Raw genomic sequence first — 26051 nt, forward strand, 5'->3', positions numbered from 1 at the left:
CTAGAGTCAATACTGATGCAGTAATGCAGAAGACTGGTATATATGAATAAGATATCCTAGCTGAAATTAGATTACAAGGGTATTTTCCTTTCTCTGAAGTCAAAATAGTGGCTTATAATGGGAACTTTCTCATATTAATCAAGCGACATTTGGATTTCACTTATCACTGAGATACTAGCAATTCCGGCAGCAAGATTGCAGTTCATAACTGAATTTTTAAAATTTTTTTTCTTTCTTTCTCTAGATCATAAAAGAGTTTGCAATGGCAATGCTCTGGAAATTCATGAGAGTAGCTAAGTATTCTAAAACAGCTTTATCACCAAAAATAAAGGTAAAAGGAATTGCCACCTATTCAAGGTGTTCTTCATCCGAGTCTGTACCTTCAGATTTTGCTGCCAACATACCCTGCTCAAACACTGTGGGACTGCTTGGTAAAGCTTACCCTCAAGATGACTACAGCAATGTCACAGAGAAAATTCTTTCCAAGGTAGGGAAGAACTTGCACAACAAACAGCATCACCCTTTGTGGCTAATCAAGGAGCAGGTGAAGGACCACTTTTACAAACAATATATAGGACGCCGTGGGAATCCACTCTTTTCTGTCTATGACAGTCTTTCTCCAGTGGTTACAGTACAGCAGAATTTTGATAGTTTGCTTATCCCACAAAACCATGCCAGCAGAAGGAAAGAGGATAACTATTACTTGAATCGTGATCACATGCTAAGAGCACATACATCAGCTCATCAGTGGGACTTGATACACTCCGGCCTAGATGCCTTTCTGGCAGTGGGAGATGTCTACCGCCGTGATACAATTGATAACACCCACTACCCAGTCTTCCATCAGATGGAAGGAGTTCGCCTCTTCTCCTGTCATGAGGTAGGAATTCTCTAGTTGGGGTGAAAGAGATTTTGGATAAGTTGCATGAACTTGTATTTACTGTAAGCAAAGTGCATGCCTGTGAACATGTTACAGCAACACATGTGTTATGCTGTAAATTGATAAAGATCAAGTGATTAATCATGTAGTAATACTTTGAATTTGGGGAAAAACAGGTGGAAAATGTTGAATTTGAAAACAACTATAAACTTCCTCAGAAAAATGTGGAAAAAATGGAAAGACAATACTCTTGAAAGCTAGCAAAAGAAAAGATTATCTGAAAGGAAACAGCTTGTTCAGCTAATGATCCGCATGATGCAATTCTAGTTCTATCACAAGTCTTTTCTTGGGAAGTCACTTTACCAAAAACTTTGTCATATTAATATTTGAAGGGCTTATGGATGTGAGTTGATGCAGCTACATCCCGAGCGCAGTTTTTATTCTTTTATTATTCTTTTAATAGCTCTAACCTTCTGTAAATGAATGTCTCTTTTAATGAATTGTTTCATTCGTCATCTCATCCTAAAGCTGCATTGAAGGATTCATCTGTTGCAGCTGATGGTTATGGGGGTGTTACACATACACAGTAAACTCATCAGAGTCCAGAGGCATCACCTAAAGAGCTCTAGGTATATGTCTAAGAATCTTGAGTTTATATATTTTGTTGGCACAGCTTGCATGTTCCGCAAATGCGGCTGTCATACAGTATTCTGCTCTATCATTGATCAGTGGTAAATATAAGCTAATTTGTTTTCCAAGTAGTAATTGATTTGTATGATTTGTGTATGCTTATAGCAATACTGCCAAATTCACATTTCTATAATGAAAACTAGCTTATTCTAATAATACTGAGATGTAGACAGTTCTTAATGTGATTGTCAATGGGTGAAAAGAGCTTGGCAGGGAAGCCTGATGGGTTTGGATGCCTAAGGGAAAACCAGGGTATTCACAGAGTACTGCTTTTCTCACTGGTGGAAAGGGTTCATGTTGTCTGCGCTGGTGTTTCCTACCCTATGGGGCCACTGCTTCTTCCACCTCAGAAACATACCTGCCTCTGCAGATGTCCTGTGAGCTACGTGGTGTTGAATACAGCTTGCAGTTGATTCTTTGGTAACCAGGAAATGGAAATCCTTGCAGATTTAGCCAATCTTCTCTGTTTGCTGTTCTCTTCCCATAGGCCTGTTTATGAATACAGTCAGGGTATATGCACGAGAAAAATATACAATACTACGTTAAGAAAATGCCATTTCTTAATGTTTTATGTTCATGACAATTTTTACTTGAGCAAGAGTTCAGACATTCAGGTGGAAAGATTTTATCTGCCACAAAATTACAACATCGACACTCTTGCAGGATGGAATTTCTGCAAACTTTAGTGTGATTGATCTAATTATTGAAAATATTATTAATGGATATGCCCCTTAAGAAATTTTGGAACTAATGACAGAATACTTCTTTCTTTATGAATTTAATAATAGGAAAAATAGTAATAATAGGATTTTAGTAACTGGGAAAAAGTTAAAGAAATGTTCACTGCCATCTATCTAGAAATATACGATGTGTAACAATCTGATTCATTGCATTGTAGATTGCTTGTTTCTTTTTCTTTATTTTTCCCCAAGAAAATGATTGATATGTTATAGGAGAATGTTAATAGTCGATGAATTTGTAGTTAGCTGTGTGATGGAAAATGTATCTGTCTCTCTAAAGAATGAAAGTCCAGTTGACATTTTATACTGAAGAAGAAAGAATAGCGGTATGGTGTACGATGTGTAAAGTATTGTTTATTGGGCAACATGCATAAATTCTAAACCTGAGCATGATCTAAGGCATCCTTTTTTTGCTTCAGCTGCAGATTAAATACTGATAGTCTTGCAATATGTGGAACTTAGTCATCATCATAACAGCCTTATGGAAAAAATTGAATGTGTAATTCTGAAATTTCACTGGGGACTGTTTCTGTGTTTTATATTCTGGTTGCCTTTTCAAAATAACCCAAATTTAAATAATGCCAGAAGGAACTGAGTGGAACAAAGACTAAATGGAGGTAATACTACATGAGAGAAATATTTTTGTGGTTTTATATTCGTTTGTTTGTACCGATGTTTTTGTAACCCACTGAGCAGAAATGTGTGAATGTCAGGGCCTGTTATCTTCATCTCAAACTTTTCATTTATTCAGACTGCAATTTCTGACTAGAGGAAATTTGCACAGTATTGAGGATAAGAATCTTTGGAATTAAAGGAAAAACTGTTAGCTCTTAGCTACAAGCCCTGGGTACATTTCATCTTATGGCCAGTACAATAATTTTGTATGCTGTAGTAAGTGTACTACACTGCCTTGTTCTTTTGATTTATACATTTATCATTCATTGTTTTGTCGGTGAAAGTGACTACAGAACCGGGTGGGGGGGATGAGAACAAAACCTAGAGTGATTTTATAGGAACTTGACTTTAGAGGAATTTGACATCTCATCTCATTTTGAGAGGAGGCAAAAAAGGTCAGTTCATCCTCAGCTGAAATTTTAGGTAGGATAAAGATGTAGAAGATGTAGAAAAGTGTCTCTCCTTTACAAGTGTCAAATTCTGTAGTCAAGACTAGGTTAAAACTTCTGCCCTGTGACTGAAACACATACTATAATTATTCTTATGAAAGTTAAAATCAATGCATTGAAACTAAGAGCTGGAAAAACAAATCATAGTTTGGCAATTTTACAGTTTTTTTACTCTGAGATACTTGCAAGCTATTTGCTGCTTTGGCTATGCTGTTTTTCGTGATGGTTGGTTGTTTTTTTTATAAGAGAAAAGTAATCTATGATTCAAAGGTGGACAGGTAACTGATGCTTTTCTGCAGCTTTGTGTGAGTGTAGATATTAAAGTACTAAAGAAATTCCCATTTTCCAAACTGACTCATTGCTAAAAGTTAGAATACTGCATGCTGAAATTTCCCATAAACTTTTTAAAAATGTCCTTGGACTGCTATGAAAAAACATCTGAGAATCTATTTAGACATGTTTTCAATGTATTCAAAAATATTTTTAGGTAGCTATTACCTGAATGTAATATAAAGAAGAGTTAGAAACTAATAGAAATAGTTAAAACGAGTGCCAAAATAGCTTCTCAAATTTTCCAAATTCTGGACATAAAATGAACTGTTCTTCTTAAATAGTACCCCTAAGTGGTATTTCTTTTGTATTCTCTTCCTCCAGAATGCCAGCAGGTCTCTTCCTTCTAAAGGGCATAGAGGTTTTCTTCCTTCTATAGTGTATGGCTTCTTTTTTCTTTTTTTAATCCTTTGGCAATATTGATACTGCTGCAGTCAGGTTTGAACTGGCAAACTTTCCTGGGTTGATTATAAAATAAATTATTTCTTTTATGTATGTCATGGTCTTTGGAGTTCTTTACTTACCTCTGTTCATGGAGAAGAGAAAAAAGAAAACCCACAACCAAATTACACTCTGCATTTTAGCCGGCAGAGGGAACCAATATAAACCAAATGGCAGTTGCAGAACATTTTTCAGTTGGCAGCAAATAATATTTACACATTGGAAGGAGACTTCATAAGGTATTTTATAGTTTGTACTGAATTATACATAAATTTTAAGGGGAACAGATATGAAAACATAGGAATTGTTCTTCTAATTTAGTAACCTTGTTCCAGTGGAGGCCAATACCAGATTGTTCAGATGAAGAAATGATGCTCTCATTGGGCTTGTTTGTGCTAACATCTGAAAACTGTAAACAGGAAAACTGTGGAGAAGTAGTAGGGGTACATCTTTATTCTCCATTGAAATGTTTTTGGTGGAAATGGCAACTTTTTTGTTAGGATATGATGGAAAACTGTAAATATTCCAGTTAAAAATAAGGACTCTACCTCCAAAGCAGTATATAGAATTGCAAAAAATTTTGGTTTTGTAACTTTGTGCTGTTTATATCCTGAAATATAAAGTCACTTGTTCTAGGTAATAGAAGTATAGATTTTTGTCTTATTCATATAAATACATACTCCGTTCCTCATCTTTTCATACTTGTGTGACTTGGCCATATTTCTTGTGTACTGTTAAAAAAATTAAAAAGTTGCTTTTATCCTTTTCTGTATGCTTTGGGGTAGGTGTGTACACCTAATACATCTTTGTTTACACTTTTTTAAATCAGTGAGTGCCATCCTAGGTTTTCACTTCAAAGACTAGCGTCGTTAGGTTTGACTTCTCCAAAATCCCATATTTTCCTGCAGCTTTGGAAATTGTGCTTCTGTTCTTGACATTGTATCAAAGGAAAGCTCCTTCCTGTCTCCAGTCACTTGTTTAATCCTCACATGTAAAGGAACTTAAATTTATAGTATTCCAGGGATCAGCCTGTTATGATTTGGAGCATTTACAGTACATGTGAGAGTATTTGTGCATGTAACTGGGAGTCATAATAGCAATGTTTAGCTATTATGATAGGAAAATATCATAAGGATTTTAAGGAAGGAAAAATATTAAAAAAGGTTTCGGTGGCCTAGGAAAGGTACTCTTCTTAGCCCTCTGCAACTTGAGGATAGGGAGAGGCTTATCCAGGGGGGATACAAGGCCCTGAAATCAGCCTCTGGAAATCTTTTCTGTGTAATTCTTCCGATTTGGGTGATGCTCTTCAGTGCATCAGCCAGTGAGGATTTAAGGCTTGTATGAGGAGGAGTCAGTGACTCTAGCAATATGAGATGGACATGGAGAGTCATGGATTAGTGTGTTAGTCCCTCTGACAGGGCATTTATCTCCTATCCTGTAATAGCATGTGTGAGTCAGAGGAAATCTGGGATTTCCTGGATGCTTTCAGATAATAGTATTGAAGTGGAGATCCATGCGGCTTTCTTCTGGAGGTAGCAAATGATGAAATAGTTTTTTGGAATTTTTTTTCTACTTAGAATGGACATCTACCATGTATCTCCCTACAGGGATCAATGCTTGTGCCATCTCTGTCATGGAAAGACAGGATGTAGTTACAGAAGTTTCTGATCTGTAACCTACTATGAATGCCATCGTGTAAAGAGACGGTTGATCTTGGACTGAGTCCTAAACATATGGATAAGAAATGATGTGAGTCTGTCAAGTGACTGAGGAGATGTTGGGGTCTTCATTGAAATTATACTTGTGACTTCTGCCCTCTGTGCCAGGATGAGGAACACTGTGAAGTGCTTTTAAAGGAGCATAACTCCCTTTGTGTTTGTCAAATTAAAACCCAGTGTCTTCTGGCCATTACATGTTACCAGTTTGACTTTACTTATTATGAGCTAAATTGTGAGTAAATTTCATGCCACATGGGTGGGTAATTATTAATTTTTTTGACTTCTGCATGTTGACACAATATTTAATGTGTTGTATGCCTTCACTTAAACAAAAAACTTCACACTAGGCAGACACATAAGTGCTCGATTTATGGCTACAGGAAATTTCTTTTCTGGTAGTGGTAGTGACTGATCATATTCAATACAATAAAATAATGCATTTTATTTTGGTCTGCACTGAAGGAGTAAATGTACATGAAATTGTCATCTTGGATGCATCAGTGTTTTATGCAAGATGGCTAGATTATTTTTTTTCTCCATTTGCTCAGATATGTGCTTGAGAAGAGTTGACGTCAAAAAGGAGCAACTGTAGGTGATTCTTCATTTTATTCAAGCTTTGACTTTCCTGGCTTTATGTATATAGAAATGTTGAAGTGTTGCTAATCTGAGACATATACTTAGCACAGTTCAATCATTGTAATAGTGAAATTGGTGTATCAGTTTAAAGCTGCTCATATTGACATAGTAATGTCAGTAAATGGAAAGAAGGGAATAGATATTAATAAAACGGTAAGACGTCTTTTTCTCGGTATAACCCCGTCCACAGCTGTGCTGCAGTTGGTAGGAGCTCTTGAAGCCTCTATGGAGAATGCCAAGGTGCCCCTTGGTGCCTAACTGTAAGGGGGGCTGTTCTCCTGCCGCTACATGTCTCTTGGGGACTCCCCCAAGGCTGTGCTGTCACAGCCTGTGTGAACCGGCGTAGGTGCCTAAAGTGGCCTGGCCCCGTCCCACAGGCCAGCATGTCTCTGGGTGCTGCCAGTATGCTGGTAATTGATTAATTATTGAGACAAATTTGACCATTTTAATGTCCCTCAGTTTCTTGTCTTCTCCTGGGTTACTCCTCACCCAGATCCACCTCCTAGCCTAGCTCAGTGCACCACTGCATGGGCACTTGTCCTGGCGTGGAGAAGTAGATGCTGTGTATGGCTGGTTTGTCCATATGAAGAGGCTAGCAGATTAGAGGGCTGAGGTATGACTAAATGTGTTTACTTTAATGGTTCTTACACATATTTTATTGCCACATCTGATATAATCTACTAAAGTAGAATTTTGCTTGAGACAGTACTTGCAATATCAACATTTCAGAAATAACACAGTCATAAGGAAAAGTACTTCTGTGTACTTGTCGATACAAATGCTGTGTTTTAAAGACGCTGTTCAGACTGTTCCTTGTAGCAGACTGAGGAACCGGTGTTAAGCTGGGGGGTGAGGGGAGAAATGAAGGGGAAAAGGAAGAGTTTTATGTCCTAAAATACTGCTGATGGGCAAAATAACAAGTACGTCTTCTAATGTGTAAATACAGTATTTCTAGTCTAAAGGGGTAAAATCTCTAGCCTGAAGGGTGTTTCTGGCCTACAGAGGGTAGCCTCTTCAGACAACAGAAAGAAAAAAAGGCTGCTTGTAGAGGGTAGTTCAGAGCAGGAACCTAATTTTGCTTCTCCAGGTTACTGTGTGAGGGAGCCTCCGTCTGTCCATTCGGCACCCACTCAGTGAGCCTAAGATGATGAACCTCCCTAGAATAATGCTGGCCTCTGGGAATACCCCTGACTCCGAAAACCATGTGCTGGATGACTGATCTGCCCTGCTAACAGTAGATTAGTTATAGGGTGGGTATCTTCTGCTTCTTCCAGGCAGTGCTGAAATAATGCCAGTAGGAAGAAGGCGATTTGATCTTTCAGGTGAGCACTTGAATAAAGAATCTGTTATTTAAGTGTAATACCTAGTTTTGTCAAGCTGCTGCCATTTGGTTAGTAAAGGCATTTTTGTAAGAGTGATGGATAATCGTTTTATTCAGTATTTCTTTTTCCTTTTTTATCTTATATTTTTCTGCAGTGCACTAAGGAGTTTAATTTAAGGTATTTTCTCAATCTGCCAGCCAAATCTCCTTCTGACTAGCAATACAAAGTGGGATACTGATGGGATTTTTTTTTTTATTCTCTCAATCCGTTTTGCTGCTAGTCTGCGTTCTATCTAAACTCAGAGTCCTTCTGTGTGCGTTGCGTCTGTATGAAACGTGGCTAGAAGCTAGTCTTAATTAATTGTACCCAGCATTTGTAGGCTACCAGACGTTCACTTGAACTTTTTAAAGAGCATTTAGTGCACTGAAGGTGTCAAACTGCGATTAAAACAACTTCTGTGGGCATCTGTGAGTTGTTAAGGTTACACACTATTCCTGGCATGTCCTGAGTGAGAGCTAGTTATGCTGGGAGGCTTAATGTCAGGGAAATCTCAATGCGTGTTTTTTCTCCTCTGTGTGTGTTTAGTTGACAATGGGAGTGGGGAGGAGAAGGGGTAGGAAAGGGCACTACATTTTCTAGTGTAGGGTAGGGTTTTGTACACCTGTAAGGATTTTCAACAAAAAACCTCTTTAGAGTGTAAAACTACCTGCTTGTCACCCCAAGACACAGAGCCCCAACAATGTGGCTTAGTGAGAGTGTTTTATTGGTCTCTGAGGGGATGTAATTTGCTGGTATATATCTGTCTGGGACTGCCTGACCAGGAATGTAAGGACATGTACAGGAAATGGAAATCTTCATCTTGCAGCAGATGTGGTGAAGTGGCCTCTGCATGAAGAACAAGTCTGTCACATCCCAAATACAACCTGCTCCTGTGCTTTTTACTTTACCTGGAAACTCCAGACCAAGACTGTGAATCCTTAAATGCACCATAGACAAAATTCCTGTACACAGAAGGGTGCCGTGTGTGGGAAAACGCAGGGAAATGATAGTCCTTAAATGAATAAACTGTACCCAAGATGAATCAAATATAAGCAGCTTAAGGTATCGTAAAACTGCCAGGTTGTAGGGCTGCTTTTTTTTAAAGCTCATTTGATTACAGCTTTTAAATAGCACTGGGTTTTTGTTATTTCTTTTACATCATTCAATTACTAAAAAAAGTTGAAGCTGTGATAAATGCCATTGTATATTGCAGTTTTGGCGGTATAATTTACATATACTGCACTTTATTCTGCATGGTAACTTTCAAAGTAACAGGATCAGAAAAAAAATGTTTCCTTTATAAATTATTATTTTCCTGTAGCTAACCTTATTATTTGAAGATATGGTACAGAAATGAAGCAAATATTATTGTTTGAATATTTCTGTTCTTGTAATGATTTATGTCTGTATTTAGTGAACAGAATTTGTATAAAATCAGTCTACACTTGTTTTTTCATCCTGTAGACTGAGCAGGTAAGATTCCCACTTAAAACAATAAAACTTCATTCTCTGTTTTTTTGTTTAGAAAGTCACTGATGCAAAACACACTGGTGTTTTTGTGGTTTCATTCTAGTTGTTCTCCAGTGTTAAAGATGATGAAGGCTTACAGTTGTTTGAGCAAGGTCATCGCTCTGCACACAAGCAAGAGTGTCACACCACGGAGGCAGTGAGGCTGGTGGAGTTCAACCTGAAGCAAGTGCTCACAAAGCTCATGGCTCACATCTTTGGTGAAGGTAGGTTCTTGCACCTTTTTTCCTGGACTGTTTTCCCGATGGCTGTCGGACTTTTGAGAAACACTTCGCTGCATAATAAAAACGAGAGGCTTAGGGGTGATGGTGACAGCTGGGATACTGAAACAAACATGTGGGCTTTTTCTAATGAGAGTTAAAGTCATTTTAGTCATCCTCATTCATATTCTTTACTATTGCATTTTTGTCTTAAATTTGGTCAGAGTTCCATCCCAGTGTCTTTTAATGTCAGAGTAACTGGCTATTGATTGACCTTTCAGCTGTAATCTATATTTTATCTGTTACTGTTCTTTAACACTATTATATCCACACCTTATAAAATTATTGAGCACAACCCAACAGGCCACGCACTCTTCTTGTGGTTTTCCTAAATGCTGGTGAATCCTTGGGCGTTTGTGAGGAGTTTTTGGTATACAATGTGTCAGGGTAACATAGTGGGCATGAATACAGGTAAGGATGTGCGCCAGACCCAGCTATGGGCGCTCCTCTGGCAGAAACCACCTTTTAGAGTGGATGCAGTGTTCCTGTCAGTGTGGGTCCTGTGAGGAGGATGGCATCAGCTCAAAGCTCTGTGGGACCAGCTCCACTTCGTTCTTGTGGGCATCCTGTGTCCCTGGAGGGACAGAGCGTGGCTGCAGCATCACACCTGGGGCTGCGTCAGAGCTAGGTGCCACTGGGGACAGTGCAGGGCAATGATCGCACCTCAAACCAGCAGTGTGGAGCTTGGCAGGAGAAGCGGTATGTATGTGCATGTGCTGCTTTGCTGCAGACACGCTCAAAGTGCTGTGAGTTTTCCTCATGCAAATAAATTAAACCTTGCAGCTGAAGGGAGGTACGGTGTTTGCTAAGCTTGCACCACGCTGAAAAGTAATTGTTGTTAGGTACTTAGTGTGGAATGAGGAAAAGTAATGAATGTCTGTGTATATGAATGAAATGTCCTCTCCTTGGAAATACCAGCCTTTGGTTTCAGGAGTTGAATTTATAAATGGCCTGTGTTAAAATTGCTATGTTAATGCTGTTTCCTGGCAAGGAGGCCTCTTTTCTGAACCAATTCATTTTTCTGTTGAGGAAATACTGGACAGTATTAGTATGCACAGGGTATGCTGGCTACTTTCAAAGCTCTTTTAAGATGCCACTGAATTTAGAGCAGTAATGCCAAGTGTGGATTGATAACGATAGCAAGTCCTATATATGACTGCTTGAATATTTGTCTGAAATTCTCAAACTGAATTTACAGCAAGCAAAACTTACCATTTTTTTTTCTATCCCACCTGGACAAAAATTTTAAGTTCCCGAGTTCAGTTTTTCTTGTAGTTGTATATTACTTAACAGTGGCCTCTTGAAACACACAAAATTAGGATCAAAGTGAATAATACTAAGAATGGGATTTTTTGATCAACCTCAGATGCTGAGGATGTTGTTTAAAGTGAGCAATTTCTAGGAGTTGCTCCTCAGTGATATCTGAGACTGCAGTGACATCCTTCTCTTAACTGTTGACAGATGCTGCACTTTAAGCTTCAGTATGTTGGCTATTACCAGTTCTACAGTCCACACAGTAGCTAGAAAGACATTAAAAAAAAATTTGTAAATTATTGTAAACCTACAGACTGGAAGTAGGTGCTGTTGCCTTACTGTAGTGATTTTCTATTTCTCTACCCCCAATATTTTTCCTGAAATAGAAAGACAAGATAGAGATAGTGATTTAAATAAATCTTCCCCCCACCCCTGTCATGGAAATGTGATGTTCTCTCCCCTTCACCTTCTTGATCTTGTAAGCTGTCAATACAGAGTGGAAGGTAATATTCAAAGAAGCGAACTTCATGCTAGGCACTAGACGTATGAGATGGGTGCGGTGCAAGTGACTTGGGGCACGCATAATTAAATTTGTCTTTTGACAGCTGCCATCTTTTAATTTTCATTTTACTCTCTACACAATATTTTTGAATTCTTTTGTGTCTCAGCTACCTTAAATTTTAACTTTAAAGTATACATTTATTTTACTCTCTTGCTCTTGCATAAATTCTATATTTTTTTCTTCTTGTGAATATTCCATCAGGCCCCACGTTCTGTTAAAAGCAAAAATTTCATTCCTGTTATACTTGACATCAGTTGTATTCTTTACAGCCTGTGCTGTCAGCAGAATCTTGCAGTGAAGTTGCACATCTTTTCCAGCAGCATAGTGTGATCATAGCTGCAGTAAGCTACTAAAATGTTGCATTGTCATACAGTCAGCTGTTACACACGGGCAGATTGTTTGGATTGCAGATTAAGTCTACCATGCAAGGTAATTTTGCATAAACTAGCTTAGGCCTGAAGTCCTGGACTTGGGCAGCTGTGCTTCTGCAGTGCATCTCTGGAAATTTGCCAGCTCAGGTTGATGATAGATTGAGGATCTCTGGAGAAAGGTCACATCACTGACCTGGTTGTTTTGTTGCATTACTCTAGTTAGTTTTCATAATGTTTAATGAGACAGTTTTACTTTACCTGACTCATCCCACACTATGTGGATACTTTAGTGTTGACTGTACATGCCAGTAAACAATGTAACAAAAATTTCATAAAGATCACTAGGTTGTCATGTGGATGGTCAAAGACTTCATAAAAAATCTGCACCTACATTTATTCCCAAGGTTTGTCTTTTTATTTCTTCCTGGCTTTCCCAACAGGCAAAGGAAAAAAGTTAGTTATAAAAAGTTATAAAGTTAGTCAGTCTTTCCCAACTCCAGTACTTTCTCTAATCCTTCTATAGTTTGCCAAGAGCTTTCTGGACCGTGAGAGATTCAGAAGCAATCTTACTGTAGCAAGTAGAAAAGAATACTTTAAATGGCCCTAAATTTGCTGCTGTTCCATATTTATCTACCCAGTTCCTAGACACCAGTAAGAGAAGGCGAGAGACTAATGCCATGCTTTGACTGATGGTTCTGCCGCTGCTGGTACTCGCTGAACAGCCACTGGACGTCTTTTAAATCAAACTCGTTCCGCTCTTTCTTCTTCTTAGCTCTGTTGTACTGATACCTCCTTCGATTGCATTGAGATCTGTGAGTGTGTGGAGTTTGGAAAGAAAATTAAAAAATCATTTATTGAGGACATAATGGTCTGGCTAATAACTTCTGAAAAATGTCAGCTAATGTGGGTTTATGGGCAGCCAGCTCCTGTCTGCTGCAAGTGACATAAATTAGCTGAAGCAATGAGGTGCAGAGTACTTACAAATTGACACACCCCTCAAGTGGCCACAACTCGATACCTTCTGTGCTCCCCAGCACCCCCCCTGCCCCCCTCTCCTTTTTCTCTCATAGACTCCTTCTCTAAAAATAATCCTCACAGCAACAAAGAGACTTTCTGGTCAGTGAAGACCATCTGGGTCTCTGTCTTTGTTGCTTCTGTGCTGTAGGCTGCTTTAATGTGTTGGGTTTTTTTTCCTTGTCTTTTTTAGTGCCTTTGGTCAAGCCTTTTACATTATGAGACTCAATTAAGCTAGCACTGACAGATACTTGTTTAGCTTAGTATCTGATAACAACATTACCTTTAAGTGCACACTATGACCAATTCCTTACCTGGATTCAGTACTCAGAAATAACAATAAGGATTCACTTTTTCCTTACTCATTGGCAATGTGACATGTAAGTTACTAATGGCTGCGTACCCACTGGAAGAACTCCTGTGAACACTGTGAGGCTGTGAAACGAGCAGATGTCCTTTGCTAATATAAATCATCTCTTTGAACTAGGGAAATTACTGAGTTCATATGTAGTGATCAGTCTTTGGTTAGATTCAGCATTGTGTTCTTTCAAGTGCCTCTGTGTTTTAAGACAGATAGGTGTCTCTTGACCTCTTAAAACTTCTAGAAAAGACAATTTTTGCCAGCATTTCATAGGCTGTATGTGAAGAAATAAATTAGGCCTAATAAGGTAAATGATATAGTACTACAGAAAGCCTAATCTTCATAATCCTTTTAAGTCTTTAGTGTGGCAGTCCATAGAAATGCAGTTAGGCTTAATCTTGCCGAAGGCTGAGCACACTCTGCTTTTCAGTAAAGTCTTCCAGAGCCAAAAGTTTGAAAGAACACTTGAATGTAACCTGCAGAGCTATTTCCAATTGTCCTAGCTACTGTATTATTAGAATTATTGTGGTATATGGGATTAACTATTAATTTAGAGAACACAATGAAGGTCAGAGTAGTTTCTTCGTTATGAATTTCTTTTGTTTTATTCAGACTTTTGTTTCTTTGCTTATTTGCGTTTAAAACAAATGCCTCAAGTACTAATATGCATTCAAATTCAAAATTAAAAAAGAGCGTAAAATTATTTTTTTAACCTTTTAAAATTTATTTTAATTAAGGGAAAAAAAGCAGAGAAATCCTTTTTTCCCAAAGCTTTGTCCTAAAGTAATCAGAGGATTAAGAAGAAACCATTAACTGAATGTTGTTACTGAACATGAAAGTACTTGAATATTCAACGTCATACTTGCTGCAGTTGCAAACTTTGGAAGCTAAATGAAGATATTTTATATGTGCAGGGCTTTACAGGGAATGTGGAGTTGTACAGCCCTAGGATTAAAAATGCAGTTGTACCAAGATCAGGAAATTGAAGTTTTCCACACACCATACTGTTGTATACACATTACTCTTTTCATCTATGTAATTTTTTTTATTGTTAGGCAGACAAAAGAACAATAAAGTGATTGCTGTAAGTCCCAGTACAGTTGTGAATGATATAATTGCTAATGCTTCCAGTTTTGAGCTCTGTGTGTGAAATTATTAAAATGCCTTTTTATCATTCATATATATATCTTTTCCTGATGTTGATTTTTAAGAGCAAAAAGAAAATCTAGAAGTACCACTGTGATTGCTTTGAAACCTGCCTCTGCATTTGAAAGTTCATAGCATCCAGAAAAGTTCCCCATAACTATTAGGTATTTTATGTTTTGGCTTTTGTTGTAACTTATTGTTTCACCTTCTGTAGGCATGTTTAATGTTTCAGGAGTAATCAAAGAGAATGTAATACTTGAGGCTACAGAAGATGTTTTAATTTGAAAAAACTCCCAGTATAAATCATGCAATTTTGTGTTTTAAGTTCCTTTTAGAAAACAAAACAAAACAAGCCTGAAAATCAAACCGGGGGTGTTAGTTACCATCTCCCAAACAACCTTTCCTGTGTCCCTTATTTTCACAACTGGACCTGCCTGGTTGTTAATGATCCTAACGCTGATTAGCATTTGGCTTAACTGAAGGGAAAGATGGGCTTGGGGTTAAGGCATTAGCCCACAGAGTTCACTGTTCAATTCTCTTTTGAGTTTTTACAGTTCATGTTTCCAAGACTTTTTATTTTCCCCTGACACCTAATGGCTAGAAAAAATTCTTTTGCACAACAAAGCTTGTGCAAGTCATTACAAGATCTAAACCTCATTATATATAATGAGGGTCTTAATGCTGTAGAGCTTGTCCTCTTCTGGCTCTGCTGCTCTGGGATGCTGGGATTTCCTTACACTGTGCAGTGGTACTTGCAGAGGTGCTAAGCTGGGGAGGGGAGGGAGAGTTACCCAGTGGTGCCTTTCTATGACACTTCACATCCACACAAACTTAAACCCTTGTCTACTGGGTCCAGAGAACTCTCTGTGTGTTGGTATACAGCATACCTTAATAATGTACAACTCTGCATATATATATTGTATTTCTGTGTATTAATATCTATTTTTAACGTTCATATTTAAACATATACAGGAAGAATAGCTTTGTATTTTAAATAGGTTCTGATGAAAAAAAAAAGTACTTGTGTAGCTGATCCATAAAATACTAAGAAAAAATGAAAGACTTAGTTTTTCCTGAGAATTAGTTAGTAGTTTCCTGGTGCAGACAATAACAAAATTACTGACTTTCCCATGATCTTGGCTCATTTTTGTTCGATGCCAGGTGGTTGCTAGAGTTTGACAAATGATTGATTTGGTTTCAAAGAGTGTTTGAATTGCACAAAGTGCTTTTCATATTAGAAAAGACATGGTCATTTTTTCCTGCAAGTTTTAAGATTTATTGCCTTGCACGAGTGTTGTAAATTAGTTTGTTTGCTATTTGTTTTCTCTGGATTACTGTAATTGGTGTCATTAGTTGAAGGGCAAGTTTTACAGGTGATTGGAGGGATGGCCTTTTAAGCATACACCCTTCATATTTATTTATTTTTTAAACACTGCTACAGGACTGCAAGTCAGATGGGTAGACTGCTACTTCCCATTTACTCACCCTTCCTTCGAGATGGAGATCAACTTCCGAGGAGAATGGATGGAGGTCCTAGGCTGTGGGGTCATTGAGCAACAGCTAGTTAACTCAGGTACTGAAACTCCTTTACTTCATTGACATGTCTATTAGCAAACACTTCCAGTGCAATCAGCTTCACAGTCTGAAGTGCCCCCTTCTCCCCTGGTGAGCACAGACATCTCTGTTCGTGGCAGCCGCCACAAATAGCCCTGAGGAGGAACACAGCCCTTGCATGCTGTGATTTGAGTGTAGCGATTGAGCGAGCAATCTGGAGCCTGCAAACAGAAAGCTTGCCTTTTATTTTGTGCAGTAAAGGAGACAAACAGATGTCAGCTTTAAAAGAGAAGCTGGCGAGTTAGGGTGCGTGTTTTTCTCTCTTCCAAGAGATGTCGAGTGCATTCGTAATTATGTTTTTAAAATATCATAAGCAAATAGCATCCCCTAATATTTGTAATATCAGAGTACTCCTGTGTCTCTAAAGTGTGGAAAGTGGAATGTGATGTCTTTCATATTGCTATATGGTTGCTGGGTAAATGGTAGGTTGCTTTTTCATTTTGTTTTGTTTCTTGTATTCTCAGAATGGTTATTTATGAGGTTGTAAACCAGATTAAGAGCAACACCATGTGTTTTGAATTGAATTATTACAGAGCAATGTCACCTGATTATTTTGCTTTCTAAAAGTTAAATAAATACAAAGGAAGGAGAGGAAAAACTGGTGTGTTTTTCTAATTATTTTCATATTGAGAATTTTATGTGCTTGTTCTTTCATTAGCTGATAATAAGCAGTTCTTTATAAGCACAGGGCAGACTGCATATGCTCAGACCTCTGTTATTCAATGTCTTCCTGTTCTGTTTACTAGGTATGGGACTCTTTTGGAATATGATCCATTTAGTTCTCACAAGTGTGCTTTCAATGCTTTCAAATAGCCAAGTTATACTTGGTTGATTTTTTTTTTTTTGCAGCTGGTTTCCTAAGTTATTGTACTTTAATGTGCTCTAAATTCTTTCTATTGAAGTCCAGGTGTGATAACTATGAATAACTCAATTTTAGCCCCAGTTCCTTGGCACAGCTTGTATTCTTCAGAGTGTCGGTGATATTTTAATGTGATCATTTTACTTTTAAAAGATGAATTCTCTTTCATAGTTTCCTCGGGTTTCATTTTTGGGTTAATGGTTTATGTCAATGTTCTTTCTTGGGTTATGTTCATGATGTGCTAAATATCATACAGATTCTGGTCTGCCTCAGAAGTTAGACTACTGTGTGGTGTTATTTCCATCAGATGTAACACTAATGGCCAGGCTTTCTTGAAAAACTTTTATGTTGCTCAATTCTTATGTTTAAGTTTCTTTAATGTGTGTGAGAAGAGCTAAACTGTGGCCTCAAAACAATTACTGTATGCATTTGTGTGTGTATGTGAATTAAAGCTTCGACCACTGTAGAAACCATTGGTATTTCATGTACATTCATTTTACTCTTACTTTTCACCTTTCTGAATTCTGATCTTCAAAATTATATCTCTTCAGCACCAAAACTCTCCTAACTATTCATTGTAATTCTAATCTTGCAAGAACTCATGAATTTAGTAACTCCACTCTAGCTTTTGAATGACTTTTAGACTTCTATTATTAAAACAAATTAAAAAGACTATTTCACTCTATTAGCAAGATATTTTCAGAGGATGCAAACTCTGTTGTGGAAGTACCAATAATTTTCCACTTCATTTAGAGTAAATTGCACTTTATGTAGGCACAGTTTTGTTTTTATGCTCCCTCCAGTAGCTCTGCAAAAACAGTTGGCTACAAAAGCTGAGTCTAATGTATCTTGAAGTGTTGGAATATGTTTACAAGGAAAAAGTAAGAAAAAAGTGTGGCTAATAATTATGTTGGCTGACTATTAGCTTGTTTGGTTTAAAGTGACAATGAGGACAAGGTAGTTCACATTTTCAGGCAGGTAAGGAGTCAAACACCAGCCTTCCCTGCCTACTGCTGCTCTGAGTATTCTCATCTTTATTCCTATTTTGCGATGATTTAAAATGCTGATAGGTTCCTGGCATGTGAACTGTATGGTGAAGCTCAAGTTTGCTATTACTAACCCATAGATATTTTTTTTCGGGGGGTGGGGGTGGGGGGTGTGTGTGTGTTATGGCAGCAAGGTGCTTTTGCCCAAAATTGAAAATCCTCAAGTCCAGAAAGGAGATTCTTTGTGAGGAAGGATAAAGCTGAAAACTTTCTTTCCTAGCTCCTTCATCTTTTTTTGCTAGCAGAACTCAACTGCCTTCCAAAGCCATCCCTGTTCAAACAGTAGTACTTTTCTTAATAGTTTATTTTTTTACCATTAGAATATCTTTAAGGCCTCCACTATCCATGGTCAATAGAGACAACTTATTACTCTGATCCCATGCCCCTAAACTTCATTGGGACACGTAAGTTTCATTTATAAAGCCTTCCATTTTAAACCAATGCAAATCAGCAAGCAATAGAATCTTCATCAAACCTGGGAAGGAGGCTTGTGACTTCCCAATAGCTTTGTCATTGTGCCTTTTGTCCCAAATACTACCTGTTTGTCTTTATAGGAGGCAGTGTTGTTTTCAGTCAGTGGAGATTTCCAGGCAAAGGAAACTGAGGTGAACTAGTCGGGGAAAACACTGGGTTGTGGTTTTTGGGGGCTTTTTGTTGTTTGGTTGTTTTTTGTTTGGTTTGGTTTGTGGGGTTTTTTTATCCCCACCGTTTGTTCACTGATAACAAAACTCTTTAACTACCGATAAGTATCCCATTGCCCAACATGAAAGCATCTAACCTCGGAGCACTGACTCACACCGTAGACCCACGCCCTCTGATGAGGGAGTAAACACTGATGCCTACACCTAGATGCTGTGTCTCTCTTCTTTGTCAGATGCCTAGAATAGGCACTGCAAACTTCCTGTTCCTGTCTCAATCTTCAAGGGCTCTGCCAGAAAACAACTCAGTAGGACTGAATGAAATAGAGAAATGTTACTCATTTTTTGACTGGCTAAGCTGGTGCTGAAGAAATATTTCACTCTTGGTGTGCTAAGTTTTCAGAAAGATCTCTTCATTCTGTACAAGAATCAGCGTGCGGATTAAAAACTGGAGAGGAAGCTGATGAGTTTGCAGAAATTTTATTTGCTGTTTTTTTTTAATATGGTCTACAACATTTCTAGTATCTTGCAGTTTGGGATTTTTGTTTTATGGGTATTTTTTGCTTGATAATGACTATTAAAATATGTATTTTTGGAATGTAGTTTTTGCTGGCAGACATTGCTTTTCCTTCCATAAGACAATATTTCCCTAAGGGAAAGGAAGAGAGGTTTTACCTTCAAAATCCTCAAGTCCTTTTATTTTGTGTGTTATTTGTTAAATATGAAAGACTGGCTTGTGAGGCAATTGGTAACAGTCACTCAAAGCAGAAGTTGGATGTGTCTGATTATCTACAATGTTTATAATTTAAATAGTCAGGATGCTTCAACACAGATTTTTTTTTTTCTTTTCATTCTTCTTTTGTTGAAAATGTATATATTTGTATGTGAATATATATGAAACAGAAATGCAGAACTGAAGAAGTCTTATGGAGGGATGAAAAGACAAGGTCCATGCTGTGAAGGGGCCAGGACATTAGCCCTAAGCAACTGTTTCTTTATGTTAGCAGATGTTTTTCTATTGGACTGGCAGGTCTTATAGTGACAACTCCCTGCCCAAAATAACCTCACTATAGTTCCTTGGAGGTTAACCTCCTCATGCAGCAAATTTTGAGGGTGTTGACAGGTCATGTTAAGATATTTTAGTCTTGAGTGAAGAGTTCTGTTGTAGCTCTAATGCCCCATGCAATCACCATTAAATATGTTGTTATTTTCTGAAAGACAATATACTATTCAGTTTTTCTGATGCCTTCTTTTGGAAGGAGCCTTAATTTGATTTCAACCACTTAAATAGAACGTGATACAGATATTTGGTACATGTAAACAGAAATGCATTGATTATAGGGAAAAATTGTCAAATATGTTCAAATGTATTCATAGCATTCTTTATCACCTGCTTTTTTACTCTTCCCGTACTTCCTTTTGAGGTCTGTGAAGTCTCTGTGGCAGTTGTTTTTTTTTTTTTTTTTTTTTCTGCATGCTTCTTAACAAACTAGGTTTCTAGTTTCTGACATAAATCTCCACAGCACAGATCTGATAAAGAACCCAGATATGAGAGGCAACAGAACAAAACAGCACTTTTTGTTGGAACTTGATTGTGCGTGGACTTCCGTAGTGCTTTATCTCACTCTTGAAATTTCACATTCTTAAAATGTTAAGCCAGATCAGGATTTGCCTAGGGAGGGACAGCCAGTCTCATTCTTAGTCATTCACTGGGCAGTGGGGACAATCTAGTCTTCTGAACCGTTCAGGTTTTCTGTGTTAACAGTGGGCAAGGTTTCTGTTATCTTGGTGTGTGGATGAGCAAATAAAGTTTGATGAAGGCTGTAAGTACCATTTCTGTTAAAGCAAATCCAGCCATTGAGTATTTTTTAAGAGTTGTTTGCATTCAGGAAAGTCTTCCACTACTACCAAAATGGAGAATATGGTGTTATTTACACTTTTCTATGAGTGATAGTTGCTATTTTAAAAGAAAAACATATACCCTATGACAGTGTTTTTATATAATTGTTGGAAAAAATACGCATTACTGCAAAGATGCACTGAATTGAAAAAATTGTTACATGTTCCCCTAAGGCTGGTGCTAAACTAGAGCGATTATTTGGTATAGTGAGAACATAAGATCACTATTATAATCTATGTTCAATAAGAAGTATGAAATCTAACTTACTGTACTGTTTAACTTTCCATTTTTGTCTGTGCTTTGTTTTTCGTCTTGAACTGTACCTGAATACATAACTTGAATGGGAATGTTATGTAGGAGTTTTGATATAAAGAAAAGTTATTTTTGTTCAAGTTAACAGTGGGAAAAAATATAAAAACTTTGTAGTATAGCAGCAAGTATTCTCAGTTTTAGGTCCATGACGAGGATACAAGGAATTTTAGGGTTCAATAGGACTAATATCAGTTAACAGCACATAAGGTTTTTATTTCTGTGCTTCAAGAGTTTGTTATCCAAGATTTGCAAAGCTGATATTCATTAGTAGGTGCTGAAGTTCCCAGGTCTGGATGGTGTTACAAGATTGAAACCTTTGAATACAGGACATTGCATACTCAGAGGCTATGATCATAGTGTTGCTTAGCTGGAAGCAGTTAGGGTGTGATCCTTTGCTGATTGAAATCAATGGCAATGTTCTCAATGCTCAGTGTTGCAGAATGTTAGCTGGGGATGGAAGCAAGAGAATTGGACTAAAGTCTACCCCAAAACCAAGAGACTCTAAACCCCAATCATTTAAAACCAAAACAAACCCCAAACAAACAACCACACACAGAGCCCCAAATCAACAACCAAACCAAAAACCTATAAAGGAGAATTCCATCATTTTTTGGTAAGACTTATCATGATGTTTTTGAACTCCTGAGGTATGCAAGAGAACAACCTAAGGGTTGCACACCAGATCAAACCAAAGTCCAGGACATCACTGTATCATGATGGCATCCCAAGCACATGTCTAAAGAGTAGAACAGGCACGGTTATGCTGATCCTTCCCTGATATGCTCCTGCAGCTTTCTGTTTTCTGAGCTGAAAATGTTATGTTTGTTTTCGGTAGCCATTGTGGAATTTTCTTCCATTCATTTCCTAGTGTTTTTTGAGTCCCAGTAAACCTTTACTACCTGCAGTGTCTTGTGGCGAGAAATTGCATAACTTAACTTGCATGAGGAATTACCTCCTTTTTGTTTTGACCAACAAGTTAGAGCTCTATCTCTCATGTGAGAAGAGACAGTGGGTAGCTGTTTCTTTTTTCCTAGTTTAAGCCACTCAGGATTTGTTTAGATCTCAGTTGTAACTCTTGTCACTGACTTCTTTCCAGGCCAAAGGGTCCTAGTCAGACAGTTGCTTCTTGTGTGGGAGCTAGTCCATACATTCTGATAGTCATGATCACTCCTGCCTGCATCTTCTCTAGGTTTCTGCTGTAGGAGGTCAGTGTGTAACGTGCAAGCAATGGAGACACGGTAATTTTTTACACTGGCGTAAAGACTTCACCTTCAGTTTTCCTTTTCTGATCATTCTTAATATTCATTTTGCTGTGTTGACCTTTAATGAGCTTTGACCTGAAAAACGAAGGGAGGTTTTGGTATGATGACTGCTGGAGGTGATTGCTTTTGATCACTTGCTGGTGGTTTGAAACATGGCGCACAGCCAGCCATTCAGCTCTGGGTGGGAGCTCAAGTTGAGGTCTCGTTTCCTAAGATTGAGTCATGAAGGCAGCTGTATTTAGGCTACCAGTGAGAGGAGTTGGTTAGACTTCCCTGCTGTATGTAGATTTTTTATTTTTCTACCTACCATCAGAAAGCAGTGTTGACATTTACAGTCTTAAGAAACCAAATTAATTTTTTTTATTTTTGCGTGTCAGCTTGAATGTAGTAGGGAATGGTGTAGGGGTTTGGAAGAGGAAATGTCAGCTTTCCAGCATGAGTAGTAGGAGAGTGTCATTGCGTTAGCAAGGAAATGAGCAGGCACTGGGCTTTCAGTAAGGCTATGGAGGGAACTTTTTGTTCCCTTGCATACAATTATAGTTTTAAAAGTTGCTGGGCAGTCTTTGTCTTCCAATTGTGTGTAATATCCTGAACTTATAACAAAGGTAGTTTTTCTAGTTCAGTATTTCTTGTTAATTTTGTGTGTGCTTTTAATGAAGAAAAAATTTGCTAGTGTCTAAACATCTTCATGAATACTGTTGTACATAACAAAAGGAGTTTGTCAGAACTTCTGCAGATTATTGCTTTTGTTTTAAAAGGTGGAGGCTTATTTGTCATGAGTGTACTCCTTGATGAAACCTGATTCTTGAAGTGTAAGCCCTTTTACAGATCAGTTGCTGGACTTATTTCCGAAATTTAAACAGTACTTGGCCCAGGGCTGCCACCTTCAGCCAAATACAAGTCTTAACATGTAGAACTTGTTTGGCTTCAATGCTGCAGTAAATAAACCTTTCTTTTCTCGTTTAACGAAGAGCAACAAAATTGCTGTCTGTGGGGAAGTAACAGTTTTAAGTTTTCAACTTGTCCACTCCTTTTTTTTTGTTTTTTTTTGGCAAAAGGATTGTCAATTTGGACAGTTCTCCATGGGCAGTGGATTAATAGTTACCAAAAAAGTGTCAATATTACCTTACGGACACAGGACTCTTTTGTGGGATTTTTGTGGTGTTTCTTTTTAAATTTATGAATATGTTCTTAAATAAAATATTAGTTATGGATGAAATAGGTTCATATATCAAGCAGCAGAGGTTGTTTTGGGGAAGGGGAAATTTAATGTCTTTCACCTAGCAAGTTTTTTTCCTGCTTAGCTCTTGCCTGGTAACTTACATTAAAATCTTGGAGCAGATGGTGCATGTGGCTTAAATAGTATGCAGACCCATGTTCTATCTATGCTAACAGCTCTCTGCGGGGACCTTGAAATAGTTAATGCTGTATATGTCTATATGGATATAGAGTATAAGGGTAAATTTAACGCATTTAAAATACATTCCTGTAACTCTTCAAGGTGAAATTAAAGTTACGGAGGTGTTGGTGTCTTGAGCGCCTGGGGCCTCCCAAGAACACAAGGTAAAACTGTTGGGTGGGCTGGTTCTTCCCACACAGTACATCCAAAGTGATTCAAATCTGCATAAGCTTCACAGCTCTCTGTCACAAGCGTCTCAGCGGTTAAAATCTGTTCTTTTTAGGTCGTTGTCTGTCTCCTGTGTGACCACATCACTGCAGTACCTTGACATCTCCCAGCTTTTCCTGTGCTTTTTCTCCAGAGACCATTACAAGATAGTGAAGTGTCGTCATTCCTCTTCTATGGGCTGGAACTGAAGTGTACAGGAGGCTGATACATGCACACACAAACACACATACTGCAGACAAAGACTTTAGCTGCCTTTGCTAAAGTTAGCTTTCCTACAGTCCTTATACTCAATAGAGAAAGAAGGTCTTCCAGTGTGTTTTGAATGTATGGAGCTTGTTTTCTAGATCAGTCTGCTGAGCAGCCTCTTCCTATGGCTGGCTGCAGGGGGAGCCTGGTCTCCTAATTTAGGCAGGTACCTGAAGGTAAAGTGGATGTCTCACAAAGTGATAATGTCTTGGATTAAATGAAATCAATGGGAAATTAGTAGGAAGCATCGGAGTTGAGTGACTTCTCAAGGGTCTCAGAAGTTGCCTGTGGCAGAAAATGGAGGTGAATCCAAGCTTTGTATCTCAGCTTCTGAGTCACCTTTCTCTCAATTCATCCTAGTGTTTTACATTTGCACATACATACAAATACATATATATGTGTGTGTACATGTATAAAAATAAACACAGTGAGACAAATAGGACAAGTGACCAAATAAATACAGTGAGACGCATTTGGCCTATTTTGATTTTTGTGTTTTGTTTTTTTTTTTTTCTACCGCCCCAGTGTAAATAGTAAAACTGATTGTCACAGCTAGCTAATTTCAGAGACACCGAGCTGGCAGCCACTGAAATTTTGCTTTGACCAGTCAAACATGGAGCTGACGTGGAGTTGTGGGCTTTTAGAATATGATGTGGTTGAATTTTTATCTGTGTTCTGCAGCATTTCACATAGATATCCACAAATGTATGTACATGGCACATCCAGAGAAGTGTGTACCTAAGACAGTGCTGACCAGTTTAAAAGGGAAAAAGTAATAGGGTAGAGGACCTGGTTTTCCCTAAAAATCTGTGGTGATCTAACCTGTCTGTTAAAGCAGAAGAGCTGTGATCGTGGTCACCTGGGTGACTACCAGCAAAAAAGTTGAGTGTGTGCTTTACTTTTAACCTTTGTATTGTTCATATAAAGGACAAGACATATAAAGGGGGGGGGGGGGGGGGATTAGCTGTTCTTAGTTGACTACCACATCTCCTGTCTGAAAAGGAGTTGCCCATAGCCAGTGACAGCAGAACTATCAGCTGGTTTCTTGGCATTTTCAGGCTAACAGTTGGTGCCAGTCTCCTTCACAATCACAAGCCGAAGTGACGGCTCTCTAGACATCCCAGCCCAGCAAAGGGAATAGATACAGCACTGCTATGTATTGACGTGTAAGCTGGGCCATAGCTTGTGCTTTTTAAGTTTTTGCAGGATTAGGTTTGGACTCTCAGGACTTTGCAGGTTCAAGTCTCTAAAGAGCATATATTTTTAAGTTAGGGTGACTCTTACATAGAAAAGCTACTTCTTCAATGTTCTTTCAACCCACTCCAGGAAGAAACAGCAAAGTTTATTTCCTGTTTTTGGATGAAGATTGCCTTTTGGGTTTGATTTTTGTTTTGGTTTCTTCTGAATGGACTGGCAGTAAGTCTGGTTTACTTATCAAGGCAAGACCAAGAAGTGAGTTGCACAGAGGTGATGCTCCAGTCGATCAATGGGTGTGTTGCTTTATTTTTTATTTTTCTCTTGTTCTGTTACACATGGCTACACCACCAGGTCTAATGTGCGTGCTCTGTTATAAAGCTATACCTTTCCTCCTCCCTTCACTTTTCCTTCTCAAGATAATTTTCCTGTTGTCTCCTACTTAATTTACAGTTCTATTTTTAAAACCATTTTTTCATGAAGATTTTCATCCAGAAGGAACCCATAAAATTTTTTGAATGTTGCATTTTCTGATTTTATTACCTTTGACAGATTGATTATGTATGTTAGAGTTGGCATTCTTCAACAGAATTAATAGAAGCTTACTTCCAATCTGTATGTGTTTGTGTAGAATGAACAAATCCAGTATTCTGTTTTATGACAATTCTCTTACACCTATTTCTGGGAAATGTGTTATTTATTTACCAAGCGTATTTTGTGGGAGAATAAGTGTAGAATTGAATCTTGAAGTAAGTAGTTATTATAGGACTTGGATGGCCATTTGAGTGTTTGGCTTTGTCTAACTTTGCCAGCTGAATGTTAGAGTACTGTCAGTGGATTTAGAGGATAATTTCCGTTTCATAGTGCAAGACTACATTTTTAGTTGGAATTTATGTTCCTTATCTTCACAATTTAGGAAACTACTTTGTCTCCATGCT

General features: G+C 38.0%; 1 protein-coding gene across 1 annotated transcript in view; it reads left to right on the plus strand.

Annotated features, from left to right (window-relative positions):
* Positions 1–260: 260 nt before the first annotated feature.
* Positions 261–26051, plus strand: part of FARS2 (phenylalanyl-tRNA synthetase 2, mitochondrial) — a 188861-nt gene continuing 163070 nt past the window's right edge. Inside the window, exons 1-3 of the mRNA XM_086469294.1 lie at positions 261–880; positions 9494–9653; positions 15857–15988. Coding sequence (XP_086325420.1) covers positions 263–880; positions 9494–9653; positions 15857–15988 — 910 coding nt within the window. The 5' untranslated portion in view covers positions 261–262. The remainder of the gene's footprint in view (positions 881–9493; positions 9654–15856; positions 15989–26051) is intronic.

This window comes from Leptosomus discolor, chromosome 8 (assembly GCF_034619465.1).
Source record: "Leptosomus discolor isolate bLepDis1 chromosome 8, bLepDis1.hap2, whole genome shotgun sequence".
Lineage (NCBI taxonomy): Eukaryota > Metazoa > Chordata > Aves > Leptosomiformes > Leptosomidae > Leptosomus > Leptosomus discolor.